General features: G+C 42.0%; 1 protein-coding gene across 2 annotated transcripts in view; it reads left to right on the top strand.

Annotated features, from left to right (window-relative positions):
- The first annotated feature begins 5,742 nt into the window (after nucleotides 1–5,742).
- txndc11 (thioredoxin domain containing 11) overlaps nucleotides 5,743–23,996 on the top strand; it is an 88,384-nt gene continuing 70,130 nt past the window's right edge. For both annotated transcript variants that reach the window (XM_063059229.1, XM_063059228.1), the window contains exon 1: nucleotides 5,743–6,112. In XM_063059229.1, coding sequence (XP_062915299.1) covers nucleotides 5,973–6,112 — 140 coding nt within the window. In that variant the 5' untranslated portion in view covers nucleotides 5,743–5,972. The remainder of the gene's footprint in view (nucleotides 6,113–23,996) is intronic.

Here is a 23,996-nt window from a genome sequence, read left to right as displayed (position 1 = left end):
ATTAATAGATTTTAAGGTCCTCACCTATATTTTCAGATTCTACCTCTCCCTCTCTCTGTAATCATGGATATCTGCTTTCTGCCAGTACAGTCCTCTTCCATGAATTTAATTGCTCCTCTATCGTCAGTCCCACCTTCACTGCTAAGGGTTGAAGTTCTGAAATGCCCATCAAAAACATCACCTTAGCTAACTATAAACACAAGAGAGTCTGCAGATGCTGAAAATCTAGAGCAACACATACAAGAGGCTGGAGGAACTCAGCTGGTTAGACAACTTCTATGGAAATGAATGAACAGTTGATGTTTCGGGCTGAGACTCTTCTTCAGGACTGGAAAGGAAGGAGGAAGATGCCAGAAGTAAAAGATGGGGGAAGGGAACAGTGGACTAGCTAGAAGGTGATGGGTGAAATCAGATGGGTAGGAAAGGTAAAGGGCTGGAGAAGAAGGAATCTGATAGGAGAAAAGAATGGAGCATAGGAGAAAGGGAAGGATGAGCACCAGGACGAAGGGATAGGCTGCTGAGAAGAGGTAAGAGGCAAAATTGGGGAAGAGGGAAAAGGGAGGGAAGTGATCTCCCGATGGTATTGGGTACGGAAGTCCGAGTATCTAACTCAGTGAGGAACAGCAAAGTACATGCATGTTCAATGTGGTGCAAGAGTTGGTAATGCTGTTGATTCCGGAACATCGCTGTTCTTGGTAGTAGAAGGCACATACAAGATGCCGTTTAAGAGTAAAATTGGTGGCTACGTAAACAATACATACTTCTGTCATCGTGGTAGAGCATCCATTGGCAGAATTGCTAATCAAACAAACTTCTGTAAAATGTTCTTTGGGCATTGTTACAACTGCTCCTGGCCAGGCTGATGACGCATCACAGAGCTGTCTTGATCCACATGGAAGATTAGGATTCTTTATAACATTAAAAGCACAATTCCTAATATTATACTTCCAAATCATTTAAACCATTCACTAAAATCACCTTCCATTTTTATGACATCTTCAATGCAGCAAGGCCTGGCTAGGTACTTCTCATCTCTCTCATGAGCAGTAACTAGCACAGATGATTAAATGCATGTCTAGAGAGCTAGACTTTTGGAACTGCCCATCAGGAGAAATAAGTTAGCAAAGTTCTGCTTCCAACACATATTTTTCTAACAACTTCCACCATCTTGAACAGGATCATACGACGAAACACATCTTTATTTTCCTCTACCCGCCCACTCTCCGTGTTCTGCAGAGATTACTCCCTCCTTGAGTCCTTTGTCCATTCATCACTCCTCACTAATCTCCTTACTAGCGCATATCCCTGCAAGTGACAGAAATGCTACGTCTGCCTATTCACCTCTGTTTAGGGTCCAAAATTGTTCTTCCAGGTGAGGCAACACTTCACTTGAAAATCTATTGGGTCATCTATGGTACCTGATGATCCTGTGGCCACCTCTATATTGGTGAGTCCATTTTGTTGAACAACCCTGCTCCATCCACCAAAATGTAATTTCCTGGTGACCCACCATTTTAATTCCTTTCCCCATAATGGTATGTTGATCCATGGCATCCTCTTTTGCTACAATGAGGCCACTCTCAAGGTAGAGGAGCAACATCTCATATTCTGGCTAAGTAGCCTCCAACCTGATGACATGGACATCAATTTCTTCTTCTGGTAATTTTTTTCCCTGCCCCTCCCCTCTTCTACTCTTCCCCAATTTGGCCTCTTACCTCTTTTCCTCACCTGCTTATCCCTTCATCCTGGTGCTCCTCCTTCCATTTCTCCTATGCTCCACTCTCCTCTCCTATCAGATTCCTTCTTCTCCAGCCCTTTACCTTTCCTACCCATCTGATTTCACCCATCACCTTCTAGCTAGTCCACCATTCCCTTCCCCCATCTTTTACTTCTGGCATCTTCCTCCTTCCTTTCCAGTCCTGAAGAAGGGTCTCAGCCCAAAACATTAACTATTTATTCATTTCCATAGAAGCTGTCTAGCCAGCTGAGCTCCTCCAACCTCTTGTATGTGTTGCTCTGGATTTTCAGCATCTGCAGAATCTCTTGTGTTTATAGTTAGCAAAGGTGATGTTTTTGATGGGCATTCCAGAACGTCAACCCTTAGCAGTGAAGGTGGGACTGATGATAGAGGAGCAATTAAATTCATGGATGATCAAGAGGACTGTACTGGCAGAAAGATATCCATGATTACAGAGAGAGGGAATCTGAAAATATAGGTGAGGACCTTAAAATCTATTAATCCCACAAAGAAAATCGATGAAATTTATCAATTATTATAGAGGTGTAAGGATTCAATGAAATATTTAAGTATATTTTCCTCCGTGTAAATGACACTGTGGTCTGTGCTGCAAGGTAGTAGCATAAATACACAAATATTAAGGTGGAAAATTTTAGCCATTAACTGCTGCAAATCTGGTAATGCAAACTTATTTTTTATGCAAACAAGAATACAAAACTCCAGTAGAAATGCCAAGTTGCAATAAATGAGAATTATTCCAATGCTTTGGCATCGTGCTGAAGCCACAGAGAGAAATTCATGGTCATGCTGATTGACCCCGTCCTTTGGTTGGGGTCGACCATGGATATTCTGTCCTAGCTATCTACATGATACACAAGCCGGGGCAGTAGGATATGGACAGCAAGCTGTTGCCTGTGCTGCAGGCTCCTCCTTTCCACGCAGCTGATGAATCCAGAGACTGCTCCAGTTTTATCTGTATTTTTGTAGTCTTGTGGCCAATGCTGTTAAAGTTCTTTCCTATTCCTTGTTATAAGATGAGAGGAATCTTACCTTGAAACCTTATTGTGCAGGTGATCTCCCAATGGTATTGAGTTGTAGAGTCCTTAAAAGTTAGTCCATAGGTTGTGGAGTCAGTTCAAGAGTTGAGGTAAGTGAAGTTATCCATGTTGGTTCAGGACCCTGATGGTTGAATGGCAATTATTATTCCAGAACGTAGGGGTGTACTTCCAGTTCCTCCTTCCCAATGGTAATCAGAAAGGAACGCAGGAATCAAGGCCCAGCAAGAAATGTAGGAACAGGAAGTTTAGTGAGTTGGAAGTAGAGTACAGTGCAAAAGTCTGAAGCACGCAAGATTTTTTACATGTATTCTGATGGTATGGTCTCCACGGAGCCCTGATCTCATCACCGATGCTGTCTGTGAGTACCTGAGAGACAAGAGCAAGCGAGACAGCCAAGGTCTGCGGAAGAATTGTGCCAAATTCTTCAAAATGCTTCGAACAAACTACCAGCCGATTTTCTTATGAAACTGCACGACAGTGTACCTAAGAGAATTGATGCAGTTTTAAAGGCAAAGGGTGCTCACACCAAATATTGATTTGATTTAGTTTTTTACTATTTACTAATCATTATAGTAAATTTTCTGATACTTAAAAAGTTTTCGTTTATTATTTTGAACACATCTTCACTTTACATAATTTTTTTTACATGCCTAAGACTTTTGCACCATACTGTCAGTAGCAAAGACTGCTGGTAAGCTGGATGCTACCAGTGGTCCAAATAGAGGGGTAAGAGATCTCCTGTGCTTGCATCCTGTTAGTGCTCCTTTTGATAGTGGAAGTCTCAAATGAAATTTCACAGGAAATCACTTGTAAAAGTTTTTTTTTGTACAGCTCCAGGAAAGCCCAGAGTAAAGATTCAAAGATTAGCTTTATTTGTCAAACGTATATCAGAACATCGAAACATACAGCAAAATCTTTTTGCCAATGACCAATACAGTCCAAGGATATGCTGCGGGCGGCTCACAAATGCGATACCAACGTAGCATACTCACAACTTATTAACCCTAACCTGTACATTTGGAAATATGGGAGGAAACCAAAGCACTTGGAGAAAACCCACATGGTAATTTCAGGATGTATATTGTATACAGTTCTCTGACATTAAACGTACATATTGAAACCAAATGGGAAAACATACAGACTCCTCACACACAGCAGTGACAATTGACCCCTGATCACTGATCAATGACGCTGTAAAACTGCGCTATCCTGCGGCCAGTATAAGATACTGGTTTCAATCATCTTTAACACATTGGCAGACAGCTCACTACTTTGTCAACACCACATTATTTGTGGTAATATTACTTTGCGTTGTGCGTGAGTTATATGAATTGTGTTGTTTATCTTGGTCTGGAAGAACGTTGTCTTGTTTGGCAGTGTACATGGTGAATGACAATAAACTTGAACTTGAAAAAGTATCTAGGTGGGAGGGAATGGGGCCTGTTGTTCTCCAAAACCAGGAAGAGCCAACGTTCAAAACAGGAGAAACACACAACATGGTCGAATCTGACCTGGCGAGTTGCATACTTGTTGGTAATAAAGAGTATAAAATTAATCTCTAATATTCATCAGACTGATAACTTCCCTCCATTAAATCCAGGAAAGGATTCCGAGCTCGGTCATTGTGGTATCATTGGTTACCAGTAAAATGACACCCAGTTCAACAGCTTTGATTATTCAAGTCCTTTATTTATGTTTCTATGGCAATTAGCCAGAAAGACACCAAGGCACTAACTAGTTAACATAGTTATGCTGCTCCTGCTTCTTTTCCTCAAATTGTATTTGACTGCATGAAAGGGAGGTTGAAAAAATAAGGATGAAGGTCACAAGCAGTGTGTACTTAACTAATAAACCTCAAACAAACTATTTGTGTTAAATCCTTAAACCGAAATGTCCAAATGCATTTAGCTCTCTGCATTCTAGACCAAAATAGTGCCAGATTCTACAAGTGGAACTATTAAATACCAAAATCTCAAACAATAGGAATTCTGCAGACGCTGGAAATTCAAGCAACACACATCAAAGTTGCTGGTGAACGCAGCAGGCCAGGCAGCATCTCTAGGAAGAGGTGCAGTCGACGTTTCAGGCCGAGACCCTGAATACCAAAATCTAATGCTTTGTTAATTACAGTTACAGATGCTTCACTCCCACTCCTGATAATATTTTAACCATCAACATTGGTTTATTCTGTGTAAATTTGATCGCTGCGTTTGGAAGGAGAAGGGGGGGGAGGGGAGAGAGAGACACACACACAGACAGGGGCTGTACCGGTGGAGCTAGCCTTCTTGCATTTTCTTCATACTTCATTCCACAGTGCATTGGGATAGCACAGGGTAAAACGGCAGCAAAATGCGGAAGAACAGCTACACAGAAAGTGCAGTGCAGCGCACAATAAGATGCAAGGTCATAACGAGGTAGATTGTGAAGTCAGTCAAAGGTCCATTTTACCGTACTAGGGGACCATTCATTAATCTTTTAACAGAGAGAGGGGGTGGTGTGTGTGTGTGTGTGTGTGTGTGTGTGTGTGTGTGTGTGTGTGTGTGTGTGTGTCTGTCTGTCTGTCTTGTGGGGCGGGGTAAAAATCTGCGTTGTCTCGAAGCGCTATATAATTGAAAATAATTTTACCAACTACTTTTTCATTTCAAAAATTAAATGTATCCATAATAAAAATATATACTAAAGAATAAACATAATGCAAAGCTTAGTGTAATTTTGATCAATACATTTTATGTTGTCATATTATTTTTACATAGCACCATTGTCACGCGTGTGGATTGTGCGAGGGGTTTCCCCACCGATGGTGGGTTGGTGAAAATAGACGGCGGGGGGGGGGGGGTGAAATAACCACCTCGCACAGGGACCCAGAGGCGACCGTCACAGGAGCTCCAGCCTGTTTCAATGACTCCTCCAGCCAGGAGTCCTCCACTATCCCAGGCTGCCTTGTGGACGCGACGTGAGCGCCCCGCCGTCGATGCGCCAGGCAGTGGCAGAGCGGGCGCCGTGGCCCCGGGTTCCGGGGTGGAAGTGGTGGCGAGTACGTGGCGGAGCGGGGTTCGCCCGGCGAAGAGCCTGCGAGGGCTGGCGACCGAGGCCGGGCGCTGTGAGCGTGTGCGAGGCGGCCTGCGCCCGTCCCCACCCCTTCCCTCCCCTCCCCGCTATAAAGGCAGTGCCGAGGGATGCTGAGGCTACACAGGGAGCTCGGGCGGCAGTGCGGGTGTGTCGGTAACGCGTTGTGTCACATGGCGAAGAGACCTGAGCTCCTGTGCGGAGCCTTGGCCGTCATCTGCACCGTGGTCACCCTGCGCTTCGCCCTGAGGTAAGAGGCCGAGCTGCCGTCTGTGGGGCAGGGTAGGAAGCGTCGCACTGGCACTGGCACACTCCTGATCTGGGCGCTAATGCACACTCATGGTCCTGAACGGGGCACTGGCATATGTCTTGCCCTGGCACTGACACACATTCCTTACTCTGACCTGGGCACTGACGCTCCTGGCAGTGGCATATGCATTGCCCTGGCACTGACACACATTCCTTACCCTAACCTGGGCACTGACGCTCCTGGCAGTGGCATATGCATTGCCCTGGCAGTGACACACATTCCTTACCCTAACCTGGGCACCTGAGACTCCTGGCAGTGGCATATGCATTGCCCTGGCACTGACACACATTCCTCACCCTAACCTGGGCACCTGAGACTCCTGGCAGTGGCATATGCATTGCCCTGGCACTGACACACATTCCTTATCCTGACCTGGGCACTGACACTCCTGACAGTGGCTATGCCTTGCCCTGGCACTGACACACATTCCTTACCCTGACCTGGGCTTTCCCTGGCAAGCTGACCCTGACTGAAATGCTTGTCTGAAGGTGTTGATACCGCCACATGACACGGTTGCTTGTGCTGACTGATGTACTCACCTGCCCTGCCGCTGACTGTGGAGTTGTCTGCTGGACTTGGACTTGGCATTGCACCTTGCTCATTTATCCTGACACTGGAATTATAATGCAGTGATTGATGTTGTAACGCTCTGATATCCTGGCCTGCCCTGGCACGAGATGTGTGCATATGTTGGAGTGTGAGGAATTGACTGCTTGCTTGCCCTGATGCACTGACACTGGCCCATTCACCTGCCCAGACACTTGTTGAGTGTTGTCCTGGCGTTGTTAATGCTGAGCTACTGAGTGTGGACGGGGCAGGGAAACGTGATCACTGATCCATTCACACTGTTGGCGTATTCCTGGCAAGCACTTGCTCTTTACTGTTCCCATTAGAACATTCTTAATTGCTCACTCTGTTCAAGTTGGCATCTGTAGTCCCATTCATCCCGCCCTTGTTTTGTTTTTGCATACTTGCACACTGCTCTATCCTGTGTTATTCTTTGTCACTTTCCTCGCTCTCTTGCACTTCCCGTATATTGACCTTACGAAAATAATATTTTAATGTATGTATATATTTTATGCAGCTACGTGAATGCAGAATAGGCAATTGCTTGTAAGTGATTTGACGTCGTAATGTTGAGTGTACTCTTGTCACTGTCCTATTTGTGGAGCTTGAAAGAAAGAATTTTAACCCTTTTTGTGAATTGATACACAGTACAAAATGCTGAATATCTACTTATTTATTGGAGTGTTTTAGAAACATAGAAAACCTATTGCACAATACAGGCCCTTTGGCCTACAAAGCTGTGCCGAACATGTCCCTACTTTAGAGCTACCTAGACTTACCCATAGCCCTCTATTTTTCTAAGCTCCATGTATCCATCCAGGAGTCTCTTAAAGGACTATTGTTTCCGCCTCCACCTCCGCCGGCAGCCCATTCCACACACTCATCACTCTCTGCGTGAAAAACTTACACTTGACATCTCCTCTGTACCTACTTTTAAGCACCTTAAAACTATGCCCTCTCATGCTAGCCATTTCAGCCCTGGGAAAAAGCCTCTGACTATCCACATGATCAATGCCTCTCGTCATCTTATACACCTCTATTAGGTCACCTCTCATCCTCCGTCGCTCAAAATAATTTATTTGACAAACCCTTTTGAATTTTTAAGAAACCCTTTTTGAATTCTAATTTTTTATCAATATTTTTTAAATGTGGTAGTTGAAGGGAAATTAAAAAGAAGCAAGAACTCTGAAATGTTTGGAAGCTACTAGGCATGCCTTGAGCAATGATTTTGAAGTAATGTGTGGTATCTTGATGTGATTGGAAGTACCTCTGATTGCTGGTGTGGATTTTGTTTTGAATATTTTGACTTGGCTTCAGAGTTGGGATGGCACACTCATTCTTTCCAGTTCTGGACCCTGAATTTGGAGATGTCATTCATGTAGTTTTGGGGAAGAAAAGCACAAATTTTCCTCATTTGTACCTGATCCTTCAAATAATTTTGAATGTGAACAAATAGTGGTAGTAGTTTATAGAGTGGATGATATGGTGTTGATTGAAAACTCTAAACAAACTTCCAGGCCTTTTTTGTCATATGTAGTTTTTTAAAAAAAAAACTTGGAATATATTAATAAACAATTTTCCTGCTCATTCTATCCATCAAGTTTTGAGGTTATAAGTTATTCATGTGAAATTTAATTCTTTGTACTTAATTAGTCTAGATTCAGCTTTTATATTAAGGCGGAGCTATCATTAACACAATAAACTGACAGCAACTCTTACTCCTGTATGTATGGGGTAAGCCTAAGATTTCTGTTGATGATTTCCAGCTCTTTCTCACTAGACGGTGTTTTCAGCCACCTTCAGTGTGTTCTGACTAACTGGCATTCTGCCGTGTGAAGTGTGTGTTTTAGATGGTGTACTAAACCATAATTACTGCTTATTAAGTCTTCAGGCCTTCAAAGTAAACTGTGCGATTGCTTGCTTCTGTTTTTCCAGGTAATCCTATACAGCCTCAATGTTGAGATCAGGGCTCTCGGGAAGCCATACCATCTGTTGCAGAACTCTCTGTTTGCTTTTTGATGAAGGTAGTGCTTATGACCTTGGCTGTGTGTTTGTGGTCATTGGCCTACTGCAGAATGAAGTTGGGACCGATCAGGCGCCTTCCTGATGGTATTGTGTGATGGATGAGAATCTGCTTGTGCTCACCATTGAGGATTCCATTAATTCTGATCAGATCACTAACTGTATTTGCAGAAATGCAGGTCCAAACCTGCAGGGAACCTCTGCCATTTTTCACTGTTGGCTGTAGGCACTCATTCATGTAGTTCTCTCCAGCTCTACAGACAAACTGCCTCCTGTTTGAGCCAAATTTCGAATTTTGACTCATCACTCCAGAGCACTTGTTGCCATTGTTCGGCACCCCAGTCCTTGTTAAGCCCTGAAGACTTTAAAAAGCAGTAATTATGACTTAGTACACCATCTAAAACACACACTTCACACAACGGAATGCAGTTTGTGTTTTTGTGCATATGAGAGTCTCTTTCCACTTCAGAGGAATACTTTTTGGCAACAGCTCTTCCATGAACACCACTCCTGGCAAGATTTCTCAGGATTGGAGAGAGGTGTACTTGGATTCCAATGGTTTCTTTGAGTTTAGAGCTGATAGCAGTACTGGACAGCTTCTGATTCAGAAGGAATATCACTTTGATGTATCTCTCATCTGCTGCACTCAGTTCCCATGGCCAATCACTATATTTCGGGTCCTTGACTTTGCTTGTTTCTTATGCTTTTTCAGAAGACCTTGGACAGCACAACTTGAAGCTCCCATCTACTGCAAAATTTCTGCTTGGGAGAGACCTTGCTGATGAAGGATGACCATTTTGTGTGTTGTTGCTGTGTTTACTCTTAGCATGGTGTAAGAATTGATGATTTGAAGGTTAAGCTCTTACATCTGCCACACTCTCATCTTTTAGTTTGGTTGTCCTTCACCCAGTTTGATTCTTTCTACACCCATCTCAGTTTTAGTTAATCAGTTTAGTTCATTCAACTCTGTCATTGATCATTAACATCCTATTTGTTATCTTTGTTTAATCATACACTGGCCTGTATGATTGGTTGTGCATCGTATCTGACTGACTTCAGACTTGTGCAGTTTTGTCTGTTCGCATGTGGCTGCTGAATCCAAGCTGAGTGACATAGACGTCCACAATAACGATGTGGAAACTCTGCTGGTTCTGGAAATGGAGTCTCTGTTATTGCTTTTGTACCTTGTTGGGCAACGATTAGGACTGCTGGGAGTTAGTCCTCCAAGTTGTTGTGAGTAGTTCTAACCAAGGCTCACCAGCCACTTACAGCTTGCCCATTCTGTTCCAGCCATTTTGGTACAAACCCAGTGTGTGCAATGTTAGCTTTCACACAGCCTTTGAACCTTTTACAGGGCCTGCCTCGATTCTTCTTGCACAGCAAAAGCTTGCCATTTTGTAGCTGCTTGAGAATTCGGGAATCCTTCATGATTATGAAATGCCCTGTCCACTGAAACTGTGCATTTACAATCATGCTTCAACACTGGTGGTCCCTACCCTGACTAGGACCTCTGGGTTTGTGACTTGGTCCTGCCTGCAGATGCCAAGAATTGACCTCAGACTACACATGTATCCTGGGCTATATACCTACAAAATAATCAAGTTTTTATTCAATAAGTGGCCTAAATGTGACTCTCTTTAACAAAGTACAAAAATTTCTCTAACATTTAACCTTTTGGAAATTGAATGTTTGGAAATCTAAAATTTGCTCTTTTCTACTGACACTAATACAAAATAAACATCTAAAACAAAATATATATTTTTCAAAAAACTGGAGGGTGCCTAAGACTTTTGCACAGTACAGTATTTATAATGTTGATTTATAGAATTTGTAGAATTTTGTTCTTGTGTAAAAGATCAGTGAGTTTTTTTTTGTCATCAGTTTCGTTCCCTCTTTTCCACTGGTTGTGGATTCCCCGTGCTCTAATCTCAATGTTGGGCTTCTCATGTTGTATGGCAGCAGGCTCTTCACAAAGGGACCTTGCATCCTCCGTTAATTTGTATGCTTGCTGAATGTGCATTAGCACTTGTGAACCAATTTCATAATTTAAGTCTCATATTTCTGGCAATATGAATTAATCCTTTCATTGCACTAGTGTTGTCTAGGCACACTAAATTTATTTCCCTCTTTCTCCTTACTGATTCAACATTTAGCAATTACACTTCCTTATAAGTTTGTTCTCTATTTTAGTGCACCATAGGCATTGCTACCCAATACCTGGCTATTACAGCATAATTGTTATAGGATATTGTTTCAGTCACAGTTATGCACAGTCGTGAGTTAAAGTTCTCACCACAACAGCATATGTATTTGAATTTGGTTATCCTCCCACATTCCAAAAATGTACAGATAGCATTAGTGAGATGTACGGTTGGTGCTGGAATTGTGGCGATGCTTGCAGGCTGCTCAGCACAATCCTCACTGATCTGATACAAACACAGTGGATGTATTTCATGTATGTTTTGATGTACATGAGACAAAGTTCATCTTTATTTCTACAAATGTCACGGAGTTGGTTGTTTGACGTTGAATTTGATCAAAGTTTCAATGCTTCATTTCAATATCAGAGAATGTGTGTAACCTGAACCCCTTACTTTTCGCAGACATCCACAAAACGGGGGGAAAAACAGAATGAATGATTGAAAATGTGAGAACCCCAAAGATCCACCTACCACCTCCCACCTGCAAAAGCATCAACCCCAACCTTCCTCTTCCTCCCCCCACACCCTTTGCTCCAGCGAAAGCATCAACCTCCCACCACCCACATGTTTTCTGCTGTCCCTTCCTGATCTGGTATGGGTTCAGAGTTACACTATCCAATGTAGTTGGTACTTAACTTCCACTTGTAAGACTAGGTAAAATAGTAGAAAAAGAATAAGATGAGATGTAGTCAATCAGGATCAAGTTTGAGTCACTATGATGAACATCCTTTTAAGTTTGATATTCATGTTTCTGTCCATGATGAGAATATTAGTAACTGCTGTAAGAGAGATGACTTGGCTTTCACGCTGTGGTCTCCCTTCATTGTATTACATGGGATTACTACTGTTGAATGAGATTTATTTTGAACAAAACTGGAAACTCAAAGCTGGATATCCAAGATTTGCAGCAAGGAGTCAGCAGAACTGTACCTCCACTCCATGGCCCAGCATCTCTCTTTCTATTATTGCATTAGGTAACTAAGAGGTAGATGAACTCCCTTGGCAATGGTTGCTTCATGAGGTCTGTTGAATGTGACAGGAGTGGCACCAGACATGTCTGCTTGAGGTTGTATATTAGTAAAGCTACAACACAGGACTCAGTTGTATATGGTGACGTATACATACATTGATAATAAATTTACTTTGAACTTCTAAGCAATGAAAGTGGCTAATGCCACAAGCCATAAATTCAAGTTCTGCAGTTCTATTGGATATACTGTCATGGCTAAGTGCATTAAACCACCCCCCAAAAAAAAGCAAGATCAGAAGTGGTGAATGGGCCAACAGTATTTTTTGCACCCCCTCTGAGCCAATTTGATTTATTCTCTTTAAAGTCAAGAATTCATTAACGGCAAGACTGTGGCGCTCCGACGTCCTCAGATGTACTTCAGGCTTGGCTGCTCGTCCAGCTGAAGTGTTCCTTTATGGCTTCTTTGTGGGTATCTCTTCGAAGATTGTCCTAATATGTCACAAGAACAGATACAGGCTACCTAATTACTACCCCTGCAGCCTACATTTAATCACCTGAACTGTAATAAGAGCAACAGTAACTGCCTTCTGAGTAGTTATTATAAAGCAATAGAGTGAATCAATAGAAAAGAAATATTTCTAATGTGGGAGTGAAGTTGTTGGCTTTCAAGATTTGAGGTAATTATGCAAAGTAACAATCTACTTATAGCTGCAAAACTAATAGTTAAATTCTTTTGCTGATGGCTACTTGGCCTTCTGACAAGTTTGAGAAATTGCTCTCATAGGGATCTCCAGGGAAAGTTTTGTCAAGTGTTGCTTGAGCATGGAGTTCTGTTACCTTGCTTTAATGTTATGGTGAATCCTTCAACAAAAAAGATTGATATCAAATATGTTGTGTAATTACTAATACAAAGTGAGGGCTGAGAATGGAGAAAGAAATTAAAATGAAGAAATTGCAAACATGTTAGTTTGTGGATGAATTGGATTTATTGGGTGTGTATGGTCTACTGTTAGAACATCAGGCAGCCCAAGATACCAACAAGTCCTTAACCCATAATCTGTGCTGACCGTAATTTTCAATCCAAACTAATCCCATCTGCCTGCAATGGATATCACATCTGTATCCCCTTCATCCCCTGCCTGACCATGTGCCTCATAAACATTGCCATTTTATCTGGTTCCACCCGGCAGGTCTTCTAGGCACCTACCAAGACATCTGTCTTTGCTTTTCATAATTTTATAGTCGTCTTCTGTCAGGTTATCCCTCAGTTTCTGCTGCTGAGAAATTAATCCAATCTCTTTATAGCTAATACTCCATAATCCAGGCAGCATCCTGGTGAGCCTCTTTTCGTATCCTCTGCAAGGCCTTCACATCCTTTCTGTACAAGTGTGTGCTTTTCTGGCTACAGTACTCCATATGTAGCCTGGCCAAAGTTTTATAGAGCTGCAACATGACTCCCCTGACCAGTGAAAGCAAGTATGCCTTAAGTCATCTTTACTATCTTATCTATTTGTGTTGCCACTTTTAAGGAACTATGGACTTGTTGCTGTATAATTTCCTCTTGTATTTAACCTCTCAAAATACATCACCTCATGCTTACCCAGATTATTAAACTCCCATCTACCATTTCTCTGCCCACATATTTGTTGGCCTGTGTCTTGCTGAATCCTTTGATAACATCTCTTGCTTTCCACAAACCTGCCAATTTTTGTGTCATCTGCAAATTTACTACTTCACCCACATCACAAAAACAGAGGACTCAGCACTCACCATGGGTCACAACTATCCAGCTCATCACGGGCACCAACCTACCTGCAATCAAGGACATGTACAGAGGATTCTGATAATTGGGACACACCCGGGCCAGTACACCCTGGCCCAATTAAGCGAATGCCCCAATAAGCCAATATTTCATGGAAATAGTTTAAAAACAGATAAACTACACATAACTGAGTAACAAATTATGTACTTAAGTAAAGTACAGGACAAATTAGAACACGACTTAGCAGCAGCAATACAATGCAAAATGAATTACAGTAGGTATATATATTAAATAGTTAAATTAGTGTAAAAACAGAAATAATAAAAGAGCAAGTGAGGTAGTGTTCATGGGTTCAATATCCATTCAGAAATCGGATATGGCAGAGGGGAAGACACTGTTCCTGAATTGCTGACTATGTGCCTTCAGGCTACTACACCTCCTTCCTGACGGTAATGATGAGGAGAAGGCATGTCCTGGGTGATGGGGGTCCTTGAAGATGTCTTGGATACTATGGAGGCGAGTACCCATGATGGAGCTGACTAGTTTTACAACTTGTAGCTTCTTTCAGTCCTATGCAGGAGTGCCACCCCTCCCCCCCATGCCAGGCATTGATGCAGCCTGTCAGTATGCACTCCACAGTAGATCTGTAGAAGTTATCAAGTATTTTAGGTGACAGACCAAATCTCCTCAAACTCCCAATGAAATATAGCTGCTGTCTTGCCTTCTTTATTGGTGCATCCCTTGGGATCCCTTGTCTGCATCTGATAATTCTAGCAATGGTTGTATCGACAGCAAACATCGACGACGTTTGAGCTATACCTATCCACACAGTTACTTGTATAGAGAGAGGTGGTAAGAGTGGGCTTCCTCACCTCTGTCTCTCTGACCTTCAACATAGGGCTGTGTACTAAGGCCCCACCTTTACTCTCTGTATACCCACAGCCATGTCGTCACCCACAGCTCCAATCTGCTAATTAAATTTGCTGATGACACTCCACTGACTAGCCTAGTCCCAAATAATAATGAGGCAGCCTACAGAGAAGAAGTCATCACCCTGACGCAGTAATGTTAAGGAAACAACCTCTCCCTCAATGTCCCAAAAACAAAGGAGCTGGTTGTGGACTACAGGAGGAATGGAGACAGGCTAGCCTCTATTGACATCAATGTATCTGGGGTTGAGAGGATAAGCAGCTTTAAGTTCCTCAGCATAAACATCACCAAGGATCTCACGTGGTCTGTACATACTGGTTGTGTGGTGAAAAAGGTACAGTAATGCCTTTTTCACCTCAGACGGTTGAAGAAGTTTGGTATGGGCCCCAAATTCTAAGAACTTTCTATAGGAGCACAATTGAGAGCATCCTGACTGGCTGCATCACTGCCTGGTATGGGAACTGTACTTCCCTCCAGCGCATCTGTAGATGTGAACTTCCCACTATTCAGGACATTTATAAAGACAGATGTGTTTAAAAAAAAAAAGGGCCCAAAGGATCATTGGGGACCGAGTCACCCCAGCCACAAACTGTTCCAGCTGCTACCATCTGGGAAATGGTACCGCAGCATAAAAGCTAGGACCAACAGGGTCAGGGACATCTTCTGCCAGGCCATCAGACTGCTTAATTCATGTTGATGCAACTGTTTTTCTGTTATATTGACTAATGTGTTGTACATATTTATTATAAATTACTATACATTGCACATTTAGATGGAGATGTAACTTAAGATTTTTACTCCTTGTGTATATGAGGGATGTAAGTAATAAAGGTGATTCAATTCAGTAGATCTGTGGGCTAAGCACACGTCCCTGAGATGTGCCTGTGTTGACTGAGGGAGATGTTATTACCAATCTGCACAGATTGTGATCTTCTGTTTAGGAAGTTGAGCCTCCAATTGCAGAGGGAGACACAGAGACCCAGGTTCTGTAGTTTTTCAATCAGGACTGTAGTAATGATGGTGTTAAAAGCTGAACTATACTCAATGAAACAGCATCCTGAAATGGTGTTTGTATTGTCCAGATCACCTAAGGCCATATGAGGAGCCATTGAGATTGCTTCTGTCATCAACCTATTGTGGTGATAGGCAAATTGCAGTGGGTTCCAGTCGTTGCTGAGGTAGGAGTTGATTCTAGCCTGACCAACCAAGGCATTTCATCACCGTAGATATGAGTGCTACTGCTTGATAGTCATTAAGGCAGCTCACACTTGGTCACTGGTATAACTGTTGCCCTTTTGAAGCAGGTGGGAACTTCTGATCATAGCAGTGAGAGATTAAAAGTGTCTTTGAATACACCCACTAATTGGTTGGCACACATTTTTCAGAACCTTACCAGGTACCGCATTGGGGCCTGATACCTTTTGAGGGTTCACCCTCCTGAAAGACAGCCTGAGGTTGGCCTTCGACTGCAGCAAGGATCCTCACAGCTGTAGTTATATTCTCTTTTTCAAAGCGGGTAGAAAAGGCATTAAGCTCATCTGGTAATGAAGCATCGCTGCCATTCATTGTACAGCTGTTCTTGCACAATTGTTATTAAAAGTTCAGAAGTAAATGTATTATCAGGAAGGAGGTACAGGAGCCGCAGGACCCATGCCATTAGGTTCAGTACAAGAAATAATGAGAGAGAGCGCAATAATAAAAAATAAATAGAAGTACTTGAAAGAGCTTGTATATAGATTGATTGTATGTCCATAAAGTGACACTGCACACAGGAATATCTGTACATAAAGTAACTGAAGCAGAGGGTATATCTTCACTCAATTTCACTCATCCAATCACTGAACTCTTCCCACAACCTATGGACTCACTTTCAAGGACTCTTCATCTCATGTTCCCGATATTTATTGCTTATTTATTATTATTTCTATTTTTTCTTTCTTTTCATATTTGCACAGTCTTTTGCACATTAGTTACAGTATTTGTCCATTCGGTTGGGTGTGGTTTTCCATTGATTCTTTTGGGTTTCTTATATCTATTGTGAATGCCTGTTTTTTTTTTAAAAAAGGAAAAATCTATTTGGTAAGAATTGTGTTCCAAAAGCATGAAGACCACAGCATGATGAGGCGTGTGAAATTGAGTGAAGGTATCTGCTCTGATTCGAGCCTGATGATGGAGGGGTGATAACTTCCCGAACATAATCGTATGGGTCCTGCGGCTCCTGGACTTTTTTCTTCCTGATGACAGCAGTAAGAAGAGATAGTGGCCTAAACAGTGGGAATCCTTGAAATTGGATGCTGCCTTCCTGTGATGGGGCTCCATGTAGATGTGCTTAATGGTGGTGAGGGCTTTATTTGTGAAGCAGTCCTGGCACAGACCCCTGTGGAATACCCGTAGTCACTGGCAGCCAATCGGATAAAGCTTTTTGCTCTCTGCCAGTGAACCAGTGCTCTATCCATGTTAGTATCTTTCTTGTAATACCATGAGCTCTAACTTGTTAAGCAGCCCCATCTGGCACCTTGTTAAAGGCCTGAAAATCCAAGTACACAGCATCAGCCGATTCTCCTTTGCCTATCCTGCTTGTTATTTCTTTAATGAATTCCAACAGATTTGTCAGGTAAGATTTTCCCTTGAGGAAACCCTGTTGACAATCTATTTTATCATGAACCTCCAAGTATCCCAGAACCAGATAGTTAACAATTATCTGTTAACAATAGTTAACAATTGACTATCTTTTCAACCTCTGAGGTCAGACTAACTGTCCTACAATTCCTTTCTTCTTCCTCTGTCCTTTCTTGAAGAGTGGAGTGACATTTGCAATTTTCCAGTCATCCAGAACCATGCCATAATCGGATTCTTGTAAGATCATTACTAATGCCTCCACGGTCTCTTCAGCCACCTCCTTCAGACCTCTGGGGTGTAGACCATCTGGACTAGGTGACTTATCTACCTTCAGACCTTTCAGGTTCCCAAGAACCTTCTTCCTAGTGTTACGTACCCCGTAACTGGGTTGCCAAACCAACAGAAATGAATCACTCAGTTGGAGTCTGGATTACTAGAACTAAGAAAGTTTTATTAAAGAAACAAGCAACACAGTAATCGAAAGGATAATAAATGCAACAGTTCAGCAATGATAAAGACACATGTGCACAGAATTAAAATAACAGCATCAATCAAGCTCTATCGTTGTCTAGAGGTAAATGACCAATTTCAAAGTGACACAAAGTTCAGTCCAATTTAGTTCAGTTCGCAGTAATCGTTGCCATGGCGATGGACAACGTGGGGGGAGGGAGAGAGAGAACGAGAACGACTGATCATTCAGAATGGCTTCCACTCACAGACCGGCGATATTGCTCACAAGCAGCTTTCGGGTGGGTCCTTTGTGATGTCACCTGAGGTCACCGACTGTGACCCCTCCTCCAGATGCGGTCGATCCTCTGCAGTGAACCCGGCACCCAAGAGAGGGTGGACACACACACCGGGTTCCCGCTGATCGTACCTTTCCACCCTGTGCGTTTATGGCCCGGTACTTCCCACCGACTTGTGAGAGGCGCACTGCTTCCAGGGTCTCGTTACCTCGGGTGTCGTGTGTGCCCTGCCTTAGCGAACCTGTCCCTTTTTATCCCCCTGCTGGGGTATTGTCTGTCCATCACTTCAAACAGTTCAGGGTTCAAAGGGGGGAGCCGCTCTAGACAGCTCTCTCTCCCGTCCCTTCATTACTCATCTTCAGATCGCCTGTCCATCACTTCAAACAGTTCAGGGTTCAAAGGGGGAGCCGCTCTAGACAATACCCAGACTGATGGCTCCTTCATTAACATGTCCAAATGCTGCTTCATTGTTCCTTATCTCTCCCTCCCCTGAGGACAGGTGGCAGACCACTGCTGATGCCACTGGTGCAAGCCCAGGCCAGCAAACATCTTAATTTATGTATATTCTCGTCACACTAGTAATGGCAACTTCACTCGGTTCTACCCCCGACACTCTCGAACCTCCAGCATATTGGAAGAGCCATCCACAGTGAAGTCTGATGCAAAATACTTATTCAGCTTGTCCACTATTTCCTTGTCCCCCATTACTATCTCTCCAGCATTAATTTCCAGCGGTCCTGTATCTACTCTCATCTCACTTTTATACTTTATAGATCTGAAGAAACTTTTAGTTAACCTCTTTAACATTATTGACTACCCTACCTTCGTATTCCATCTTTTTCTTTATTACTTTTTTAGATGCCTTCTGATTTTTTTTAAAGCATCCTAAACCTGTAACTGCCCACTAATTTTTACTCTATTATATGTCCTCTTTGGCATTTATGTTGGCTTTGACTTCTCTTGTCAGCCATGGTTGCGTCAAACTGCCTCTAGAATATTTAGTTGGGATGCATCTATCCTGCACCTACTGAATTGCTCCCAGAAACTCCAGCCATTGTTGCTCTGTCATCATCCTACTAGTGTCATGTCTAGATCTTGCTGCTTTCAGATGTGCACTGCTTTTGAGCAGTTACAGCTGGAATTGAGACAATTGGACATCATCATTTTCATCACTTATCATTTTGGATCTCCCCCTCCCCCTCCCACTTTCAAATCTCTTACTATCTCTTCTTTCAGTTAGTCCTGCTGAAGGGTCTTGGCCCGAAACGTTGACTGTACCTCTTCCTATAGATGCTGCCTGGCCTGCTGCGTTCACCAGCAATTTTTATCTGTGTTGCTTGAAATTCCAGCATCTGCAGATTTCCTCGTGTTTGCGATCATCATTTTGTGTTGTTTTGCATGACATAGGTGATCATGTCTCATGAACATGATTGTTCTTGACAAATTTTTCCACAGAAGTGGTTTGCCATTGCCTTAATCTGTGCAGTGCCATTACAAAATGGGTGACCCCAGCCATTATCAATACTCTTCAGAGATTGTCTGTTGTCCTGGTGTCAGTTGGTGCATAATCAAGGATGTGATATGCAACAGCTGCTCATACAGCCATCCACCACCTGCACCCATGGCTTCATGTGACCCTGCTCCGGGGGCAGTGGGGACAAAGCAGGTGCTCTACCTCGCCCAAGGGTGACCTGCAGGCTAGTGGAGCACAGGAATACCTTGCATCTCCTTTGCTAGAGACATATCTCCACCCTACTGTTCACAACAGTATAGGGCTGGGGTACAGAATTACACCATTACACCATATGGGCCATTGAGTCTCCTCTGCATTTGATTGTTATTATTACATAATTGATTATTATGTTTAATGCACCCACTTGTGATGAAAAGGAGGCCATTGAGGCTTTTGTTGAGAAATGTGACCAACAACTTAAACCTTTTTATAGTTCAGGGCACAACTCTAACTATTGAAGCAATTTCCCTTGATGCCACACTGTCAGATGCTACCTTTGTTGTTGTAGTAAGGTCAACTCTTTGACATTTCTGGCTGAATCTAGATGCGGCAAACCTTGTCTTTGGCACTACTTGCTGGGCCCACCATTGGGAGTTTACAGGCCATCCCCAGGTTGACTCATGGGCATCCCAACAAATGAGCAAGCTCTGATAATTGTAAATTCAGAAGTCTGATGTGCACGTATTCATTCCTACAACAGCAGAACTAATTTTCTCTTTCTCCATTTTTGGAAATTGTTCTTATCAGTTTAATGCTTTTGATGTCATTTATTACAATAATATGAAGGTATGGTTACCACCTTGACTGATTTCCTTTTTGAGTAAGTATTCTTTTGTGTATCTAAAAAGGAACCTGTTAGTTACAGGAACGGTCTGTAATTGATGGCCACCATACACTGAGGTAGAACATACCAGGGATTGTGAATGGATTTGACTCTGGGAGTAAGAAAAAGTTCCTTGAGTAGGACTGTTCATTTATTCCTTGATTCATCTATGGGACATCTCTATTTGGAAGTTTGCAAGTTTGACTGGTGTGGTTAAAAACTTGTCTTTCTCAGCAAACTGGTAACTCTGCAGTTGCCCTTACTGAAATGTTTTCATTCTATTCCAGATGATTTAATTAACTGAATGTAAATTCCACTGTTTTGTCTCTGGATTTTTGTCCTAGGTCTCTGGATTGTTAGTCTTTGTCTATACACTGAGACCGTTCCAACAATCTTCTCTAAAGCAAATTTATTCCTGAGAAACTGAATCTATCAGGTGTATTTAATATGATTCAACAATGCTGTCTTGAAAGACTTTTATTTAGTTGAAGCCCTCTTTTTATTCAGTGCAGACACTCTAGAATTTGTTCCCATTCATGTTCCATAATTAGACTGCAGTGGTCAAGTCACCAAAGGAATAATATGGCCCCTATGACACTTAGGAAGTGTAGAAATTTGTACAAAGCAAAAAACTGCTCCTGAGAGAAATCTGAAACAAAAAGAACTGCAAGAACACTCAGCTAGTCAGACAGCATCTGAGAAAAGTGAAATAGAATCTGCAGAGTGTCTGTGATATCTTCAGATTTTGATGTAGAAATCTGATTCCATGATTTCTGCAACAAAAACTGGCCAGATGAAATAATTTCTTAACTATTATAGCACTTTTAATGTTTAAATAAGTTTGAAATTGTCACAAGTACCGAGGTATAGTGGAAAAACTTGTCTTGCATAATGTCCATGCAGGGTAATTCATTACAACATCTCTTGTTGATGTTGAGGAAAAGGTTATTGTTAGATACTGTGACGTTGCTATGTCATTAAGCTCTGTATCGCCTTCCTGTACTCTGACACATCATTATTTGCGATACATTCCAGCATGGTGTCACCTGCAAACTTGTAAATGGATTTAAAGCGGATCTGCCCATGCAGTTGTGAGTGTATGGGGAGTAGCATAGAAAGCTGAGCATGTAGAATTGTGGGGTGCCAGTGTTGAGAATAATTGTGGTGGAGGTGTTGCCAACTCATCCTTCTTGTGGACTGTTGATCAGGACGTCAACGATCCAGTTGCAAAGGGAGGTTTTGAATCCCCAGTTTAGGAGTTTGGAGATGAGTTTCTTTTTTTTTAAACCCTCCTAATTTAAACTAAATACACCTGCAGCAATCTGATGGGTGCAACCTTGTCTTTACACCATGTTTCTCCTTTATACCAAGCTTGCCTGCTCTCAGTTGTCCACTTTTATAAATGTTTGATGTTCAGCAAGGATGCTTTAATAGAATAAGTCAGACCATGACTATTGAAGATTTGGTAAATGTATCTATGACATTTATTCCCTTCAAGGATAGAACTAGGCATGTCAAAGCCACCTTTACCCATACCATGGCCACATTGCAGGTAGCTAGGGAGAAGTTTGTGCTTATATAAAGGATTCCCTTTGGCTCACAGCCTGTTTGAAAACTTCAGCAAAGGTGCCCTAGGTTCCTCCTGGCATGCTGGCACAGAGGTTCTGTTTAGTTTTAGCTCATGTGGCAGTAATGGTATTCTTTGATAAAGGTGTCTGCATTCAAAGTTCAGTTTCATCACCAAGGCAGTAATTTCTGATATAAATTTTCCACAAACTTCTTTTCGAAGTGGTCCTATCAAGCTAAATCTGTTTCTTTTTATTGAAGCTGTCTGAACTGCTGAAATTTTGCTTTTTGCATCAAACTCTCTAATCGTTCCAACTATTGAAATTTGCAAATTCTCACTCTAATTGCATTTAGATTTATTTCTGAAAGTTGTGTAAAACTTCTCCATCCTGTGTGATATAAAAATAGAATACTCAGCAGCTCAGACAGCTGTTCTTACAAGGTATCTTAGACCTGAAACATTAACTCTTTCTCTCTTCACAGATGCTGCCTAACCAAATGTTTCCACATTTCCTGTTTTTACGTGAGGTTTCCAACATCTGTTGATTGATTCTTTTTTTGGTTAGCCCTATATGATAACATGATCCTCATGATGGGATATCTTTTGCTTCTTTGAAAAGCCTCAGCTTCCTTCCAGTAATTTGGGCCCATTTCTGTTGTATTTGCTTGTCCTACTTGCTAATGTAATTTTTTTATGAACTGGCTCTAAGAAACAAGACTATAGGTTTGTATTATTACTTGGTTAATATGGTGTGCAAGTTGTATTCACTTCACATACTGTGCCAATAGGATGTTCATGAAGTCTCTTTCTAAGTTTCATCACTTGAAATTAAACTAGGTATTTTGTTATATTTTAGAGCTGGTCTTCTGATGCTTGTGTGCTCAACTGTGTTGTCCTCAATATTGTCACTGAGATTCTGCAAATACTATTGTTGCCACTGGATGGCACCATCACACAATTGAAGTTGTCTGTTATTGGGATAAAATTGATTTGTCCCAGCTTTTGCAGATGCATGCAACAGGTTGTTGCAAACAATAAAAATGACCCGAATTTGCTGAGACTGTGAATATGGAAATTATTCCATTTCTACCCCCTCCTCTGAATAGGTTTCCTGGTAGATCCTAGAACAGGTATGAAGAAGGTAAGTCCAATGGGGAGATAATTGTATTCTGAGCTTACAGTTTGTTGTTTCAAGCACAAAGTTTGTCAAAGATGAGAGGCTTTTCCAGATTTGTATCATTTTCTTTAATGAGACTAATTGAGCTGATAATGCAGTCAGCACACTGTCAATCAGTTAGTAGTCAATCAATCAGTTTCCTCCTTCAGTAAATATCTCTAGTTCCAACTTATTCCACCCAGCACAGTTTGAAATACCTGTGATCATAAGTGAAAGCAAAGTATTCAATATTTCTCATAACTTCTGAGTTCTTGGTCACCACCCTATCACAGATATTCCCTTTTATTGAGCCCACTCCTCCACAACTCAAAAGACATCCACTTTGTTGCTCTTCTAGTTCTAATGAAAACTCATTAGAACTAAAATGTTAATTGAAATGTTAACTTTATGCTGCGTATGTTCAATATTTTCTGTTCTTGTGTCAATCATTGATGTTTCTTCGAAGGGTAAGGTCTAGTTTGCCCCGGGTGTAGAAAATGGGTGCTTGGGACTGTCAGCTCACAAAAAGTCCTGCAGGCCACTTTCTCTGAGGTCACCTCTGCTGTGTGGTTGGTATATTTGTCATGTTCCTGGTCCTTGAAAAGTGCAGTGGATTGTGGAAATACATGGCAAGTCTGGCGAGAGAAACAGAAGTCCTGCTTTGAAGGCCATTTCTCTTCAGTTTTTAAAAATTTCTCTTGGTCCATGCTGAAATGGCATTGAAGTCAGCAGAAAACAGTGTCTGTTTATCGCAAGTGGGGATATTGTTCCTGGTTATCGATTGGAAAAGAACTGTATTTTGTGTGTGTTGCTCTAGAAAATAATTCATCTTTTAGCTGCTTGAACTAGTTAAGTACTGGTCTGTAGGTGAAAGAGTCAAGGTTCCCAAATTCATGTTCCCATCAGCTGTATGATTCTGTTGTTGAAGTACCACAGTGCACTGAGGAC

Source organism: Mobula hypostoma, chromosome 9 (genome assembly GCF_963921235.1).
Source record: "Mobula hypostoma chromosome 9, sMobHyp1.1, whole genome shotgun sequence".
Taxonomy (NCBI): domain Eukaryota; kingdom Metazoa; phylum Chordata; class Chondrichthyes; order Myliobatiformes; family Myliobatidae; genus Mobula; species Mobula hypostoma.
The sequence above is the reverse complement of the archived record's forward strand: the minus strand, read 5'-3'. Positions and strand labels throughout refer to the sequence as shown.